Here is a 6,607-nt window from a genome sequence, read left to right as displayed (position 1 = left end):
TCCAAAATCCTGAACCACCCCTTTAATTGTGGTGGCAGGCAGGTGATTAAACCTACTAAATCAGTCAACCATACAAAGGATTCAAATGCACATGCATTAAATATGGTAACAGAAGCACAAATGTGCTTGCTTGATGCAAAATAACCAATGAGACTTGTTCTCAAGCAAGTTTGATTTAGATTTAGTTTACAATATTTGATGTGCTCAATGTAGGTGCGCTGATCAATGTTTGTATGTGAATAAAAGCCTAGCTCAATCTGTTCATAATATATAAAGCAGTCATGTCTATCCAGAAGACTTGTATTGAACTGCTTGAAATACTTTCACAATGTCTTTATGATGTCAAAGTTTTGGGCGAATGGATTTTCAGTGGAGGGACAGAAACCTCATGCTCACTTCATACTTCTAAAATCAGACATTTAACTCACACTCTTAAAAATAAAAGATCTATTTTTTTCCAGCAATGCCATAGAAGAAACATTTTGGTTCCCCAAAGAACCTTTCAGTTAACAGTTCTTAAAAGAACCATGTTTTTCTTAGAGTAAAGAAAAACATTTTCCACTTTTTCCAAGAACCTTTTGTGCAATAGAAAGTTTGCATGGATGTTAAGGTTCTTCACTGATATAAAAACCCAATTAAAACCTATGTGAAAAAAAAACAGTGCTCAAGACACATCTGCAAATACATCATGGATCCTCACAATGAATGTTTACAACCAGACTTATGAAAGCATTTATATCCATCTCAGTTTAGGGAAGCATGGGATCAGGACCAGCTAAAGCCAGCTAATCTCAAAAAAGAGGTGCGGACAGTCAGATTCCTGTAATCTAACCTTCTCTACACCCAGCGCTGAACTCAGATCACAGACTGACGGGGATGATGATGGATCCTCTACAGTAAAACACAAAAGCCTCTGTCTGTAGTGTGAGTTAACTCTGATGTCTGTGTTCGTTCTCAGCGGTTTGAGTGACTGCAGTCGGGGAAACCCTGCAATACAAGCACATATTACGGTTTACACAGCTCTCAGAGTGATGCCTCCGCGAATACAGTTATTTTCCCCAAAACACACATACATAGACCGTCAGACGTTTTAAGACATTTCACTTGTGAGAGTTACGGACTGTGTTCTAATCCAAGAACTCGAGCGGTGTATTTTAGCTCACATGCTTGAAATATGACAAACAGACTAGCGGAAATAAATATCTGTGGCTTAAATACAAAGTATCAAGTAGGCCTACAAGAGCAACTAAGAAATTGTTGTGGATGCGAGATACATTCCTAAAGAAAAACCTGTTTAGATCAGCTTGGACCAGTTTAAAGTCCAAGATGGTCTTTACTGGTTTATAGGGGCAATGCTGACCTTCATCTACCCACTAAATTTTGCTACAAAAACACCCAAATATTCAGGTCAGTTAGGTCATATTTCACCAGCAGAAAATCCCAAAACAATTATCTTCAGAAGACCTTTTTTAGCAGTTATCTGGGTTGAATCTTTCACAGAATCCCAAACCATGAGTTCCACCATAAATATCTACTGGCAAAATCTTCAGTGGAAATCCTCTTTAACACTCCAGATACTCCAGCCACATTAATTATTCTTATCTATTTGGATTTAGACGAGAGGCCTTGATATGAACTCAGGAGCCAGAGGAACATGAGAGGATACAATTAATATCTGACATGGTCAAGAGTTCTGGGCTCAACTTCTCACATTTGAAGAGGATGACAAATGAAAATTAACCTCTAGACCTTAATTTTTTAACTGCATGCGTTGAGTAAAAGGGAAGAGATGGTAATTCATCCATGGAATCAGCGTGAGTGGTCCGTGTGGCGACAGGAAGGGTTTCAGCGTAACGGTCATTAGCGAAGCACTCAATGCTAAATGCAATCAGAAGATGCATTAGCTACAAAAGGGAGGGAGCACATTTCTGCTTGTAAATTGATTTGACTTGAAATGAGTGAATGATCAGAGGCTTATATTCTTTATCATTTGTGTAGTAATTCCAGCTAAAACTATAGCTAAATCACTAGCTAATCTTCAGAGCTCGTATGTTAGAGAAGAGAGTTGCATGTTTACCTCGATCCAGGAACTCATTTGGCTTACAATGAGGTTTACAGTTCACAAATGAAGTAGCGTTTAATGAGATCTTCATTCATTCTTCAATCAAAATGTAAAATAAACAAACAAATCCTATGTATAGGGATATTTTTTATACAATAGTTATTTCTGATCATCTAATGTGATTCATCAAGAAGTTTCCAAGAATGCTGATCGGTATTACCTATAATATAGCACTCCACTGTGTTTCTGTCGTTAAAGTTTCTAGAACGTTTGTTTTAACAGGGCTGGGTTTTGACAGATATTAGTTTAATTCAATTGAAATTAACAAGTTCTTTATTTGATTCGAATCTTGATTAAATTGATTAATTCAATATCGGTTCATGTCAATTTTTCTAAAAAAAAATAACAATAAAAACTCAACCAAACTATTTTATTTCATGTCAACTCCCCAAACATTAAAGTACATTACTATTACAGTTTTTGAAAGTCTCTCATGCTCACCAAAGCGAAGTTTATTTGATCAAAAATACAGATATTGTTAAAAGTATTACAATAAAAAACTGTTTTCTATTTGAATATTGTGATCAAAGCTGAATTTTCAGCATCATTACTCCAGTCTTCAGTGATCCTTCAGAAATCATTCTAATATGATGATTTGCTGCTCAAGAAACATTTGATTATTATCAGTGTTGAAAACAACTGTGCTGTTTCACATTTTCTTTCAGGATTTTGTAATTAACAGAAAGCTCAAGTTGTTTTTGGAACAATTCTAGCCTTTACTGTAACTTTTGATCCATTTAATGTATCATTGCTAAATAAGTTTATTGCCTTTACATTTTTTTTTGTTTTACTTTTGTACAGTAGCACATTTCAAACACATACTGTATTATGCAAGTTTTACATAATACACCAAAAAATGCAGTTGGAGCCTGTTAATTAAAATCTTTTTATTTTAGACACATCACCAAAGAGATGGAAAGTCATACATTTGAGCAATATACAAAACATTTTATTTGTTCAAGGAAGTGCTTCAAAATCTACATTTTTTACATTAAGGAAAATATTTGATGGAAAAAACATCAACTGAAAAATTTATCTCCACAGTAGATCAATGCACTCATCTCTTATTATGTGAATAACTGCCCCGTCTATCACAAAAGTAACAAATGCAGATGTTTCATGTTTAATCCCTCATTAACACTGTGTACAATGCAATTGAACAGTGTGTGTGTGTGTGTGTGTGTGTGTGTGTGTGTGTGTGTGTGTGTGTGTGTGTGTGTGTGTGTGTGTGTGTGTGTGTGTGTGTGTCGGCCAGTCTTTCCAGGACGATGCAGAGGTCTTGCGTAGCTCACACCTGAGCCAGTCGCTCCAGGACTCGCCGATAATCCGCAAGCACGTCCTGGTAGCTTTTCTCCAGTTCCTCGTGTTGCAGACTCGTGTCCATCTGGCTGATGTGGGACGCCAACTCCTCTGGCCTCAAACATTTCCGCATCTTAGTCAGCTCACGCTGGTTTTTCTACACGCATGGCAAAAGCGTTGGGAGAAAATACACAGGTGTCAGTACAGTGCAAGAGAAAATAAGATGCAAACCAGCTCACCCGATCCCATCCAAAAACTGCCATTGAATAGAAACCCCAGGGCAAATGTGAATACATCACAGCTAAACTTCATGTGGAAAAACAAAGCGAGAGAAAGAGGGGAGAAATGAAAGAGCTGTGAACAAAAATTGAGTCTGTAAGGTTGTTGAGAGGCTTTGGCACTGAATCAAGACACTCAAAACATTAATTCAGAAGAAAGCGCACAAGCGCGCACACACACACAACATATATAGATTTAGATCCCATCACAGCTTCATTCGCAGTAATATCTTTAAGAAAGCTATTCGACAGTTGATTTCCCTGTAATTCTACTTTGTTTTTTATAAAACTTAAGTTGCTAACAGAAGCACAACTTCCACAAGATCTGAGTTTACATGACGGACAAATCAGACAATCACTGTAGTCTTTATATAGCAACTTACATAAAATAAAAAAAACAACAGAAATTAATTTACAAAATTAACATTTGAGGTATGATTGTCTAATTTATGTTACACACAACATCATACAGTACTGTTACCACAGACCTTATTTTACTCATGAATCAAAAAAGCATGGGAAATTCCAGAGAGAAGCCATGGTGAAATATCCTTCCGGGTTCACTTCACGACTGAACAACTCTATTGTGCAATTCCTCTAGTAAGCGCTAAAGCAGTGCAGATACTGTGTGGATGTCACATGTTCCAGTGAAAAATGTCAAGTTTCATGAAACATTCTTAAGAAAAATAATTCTTCTCAGTTCTTCATATTTTCAAACTTAAGAATATTTGGTATTCCCAAGAACATTTCTCAACAATGTTCATATCATTGTTCTTAAATTCACTGTAAACAATCTTTTAAAGTTAGGATAATCTCCAACTTGTTTTAAATACCCAAATGTAAGATGTTAAAATTAATTTATTGGGTTGTTGCAAATATTAACCATTGCATCATAACACTACCTATTATACAGTATATGACTTTCAACCAGCATTACAAAAAATGTTTCTGGATCAAATCACCTACCCTGTCTTTAAATGTTCTTCTAGGTCAAACTGCTAGTGTTGATGAGATATTAACATCTAAAGTGAATGTAAACAGGCAAAATATTGCATTAGATATATTTAAATTATTGTGCATTGACTCTTGCAGTGTCAATCCAACGTATGTCATTCAAATTAAAGGTGGGGTATGTGATTTGCAAAACGGCCGGCAGATTTTGAAAATACACAACTCAAAAGGTCCTACCTTCTTTCCTCCAACGCTGGCCCTGACTCCACCCACTCCACCCATTCGAAGAGGGGCATGGGGGAGGGGGGTATGGTACGACCGTTTGATAGACGCACTTACTGTCCAATGATTCTAGGTGGTCTTGGAAATGATTGGCTGGAGTTTTTCGAGTCCTGCCCGTTCCACAGATGATTAAATTTTTTAATTTTCATGTCAGTGCTTCTAACTCAGTGGCTGTAAGTGGGTTAGGAATAGGATTTCAAGTGATTTTGAAAAAATGGTCAAAAAAGAAAATCACATACCCCACCTTTAATCAAATAATTTTAGACCTTAAAAATAAAATAAATAAAAAATCAGGTAAGCGTGTACTGAAATGTTGGGCAAAGCTCATTATCAGCGAGTTACCCCATAAATCCCTACCTGCGCACACACACACACACACACACACAAACACACACACACACACACACACACACACACACACACACACACACACACACACACACACACACACACACACACACACACATGTTGCGAGGAAAGGAAAATCTGCAACACATTCAAAGTAAAGAGACCTCCAGAAGAGAGAGAGGCATATGGTCTCCAGATCCTGATCTATTTCCTTCCCAGCCTCATGTTTTTCCCTCTTTCTTTGGCTCAGTCTCTTTACTTCTGTCAGACTTTTCTGTCCTGGACTGCGTCATGATGAGAGCGGTTCTGATCCAACACATTCCCAGTGCTGGAGCTTCAGCACCAAAGCAGATATCAGATCAACTCACATTATCTGCAGAATATCAACTAATATCCCAACAACCTCCAAGAAAAATCAGGACACATGCGCTGAAAAGAAACAGCTAATCGAGAACAATCTAAGATGAAAAGATAAAGAGCACTGCACGGAATCTGCAGTCACAGAGTTTTGCTAAATCCTCCCGAGAATTGTACAGTCCCAAACCGTCTGACATTCTTTCTACTGTGGAACACAAAACAATTTAGTAGAATGTTCACGTTGCTCTTTTTCATATCATGAACACATACAGCAACCAGAACATGTTAAGCTCAGAAAAAAGGAGAAATAAAAACTCCATAAACTCAACTCTCCTGTGGAGTGCCGCAGGGGTCTATTCTCGCACCCATTCTTTTTTCCATATATTTACTTCCTCTGGGCTCCATTTTCAGAAAGCATGGCGTATCATTTCACTGCTATGCAGATGATACACAAATTTATTTTCCTCTGAAAAGCAACAAAGATACGGCACTAAAATCTCTTTTTGCATGCATAGAGGAAGTAAAATGTGGTTTTCTCAAAACTTCTTATTTATGAATGAATCCAAGACCGAGGTAATAGTCTTTGGCCTCCATGACAACTATAATAGCAGCAACATTGATCTGGACTATCTTTATCCAAAGTCATCTTGCATTAAGAACCTAGGTGTTCTCTGGGATCAAAACCTGAAATTTGAAAAAACAAATCAATGCGGTGATTAGTTCTTGCTTTTTTCGGTTACGTCTTCTCCCTAAAATTATATCCTCCCTTTCTGAGAAAACACTAGAGATTGCATTCCATGCGCTCATTACATCGCGGTTGGACTATTGCAACTCTCTCTACTTTGGCATACCCAAACAGTCTATTGCACGTCTCCAATTAGTACAGAACACTGCTGCAAAGTTCCTCAAAAGAAAACGAAATTTGATCATGTTTCACCTATCTTAAAATCTCTGCATTGGCTACCTGTGC

General features: G+C 37.3%; 1 protein-coding gene across 2 annotated transcripts in view; it reads right to left on the bottom strand.

The window, feature by feature from the left end:
* Nucleotides 1-2,994: 2,994 nt before the first annotated feature.
* The window catches only part of hat1 (histone acetyltransferase 1), a 28,047-nt gene continuing 24,434 nt past the window's right edge, over nucleotides 2,995-6,607 (bottom strand). For both annotated transcript variants that reach the window (XM_077217053.1, XM_077217054.1), the window contains exon 11: nucleotides 2,995-3,578. In XM_077217053.1, coding sequence (XP_077073168.1) covers nucleotides 3,411-3,578 — 168 coding nt within the window. In that variant the 3' untranslated portion in view covers nucleotides 2,995-3,410. The remainder of the gene's footprint in view (nucleotides 3,579-6,607) is intronic.

This window comes from Siphateles boraxobius, unplaced genomic scaffold (assembly GCF_051911475.1).
Source record: "Siphateles boraxobius isolate OS27281-9 unplaced genomic scaffold, OSU_SipBor_1 7, whole genome shotgun sequence".
Classification (NCBI taxonomy): domain Eukaryota; kingdom Metazoa; phylum Chordata; class Actinopteri; order Cypriniformes; family Leuciscidae; genus Siphateles; species Siphateles boraxobius.
This window is presented reverse-complemented; position numbering and strand designations above follow the sequence as displayed.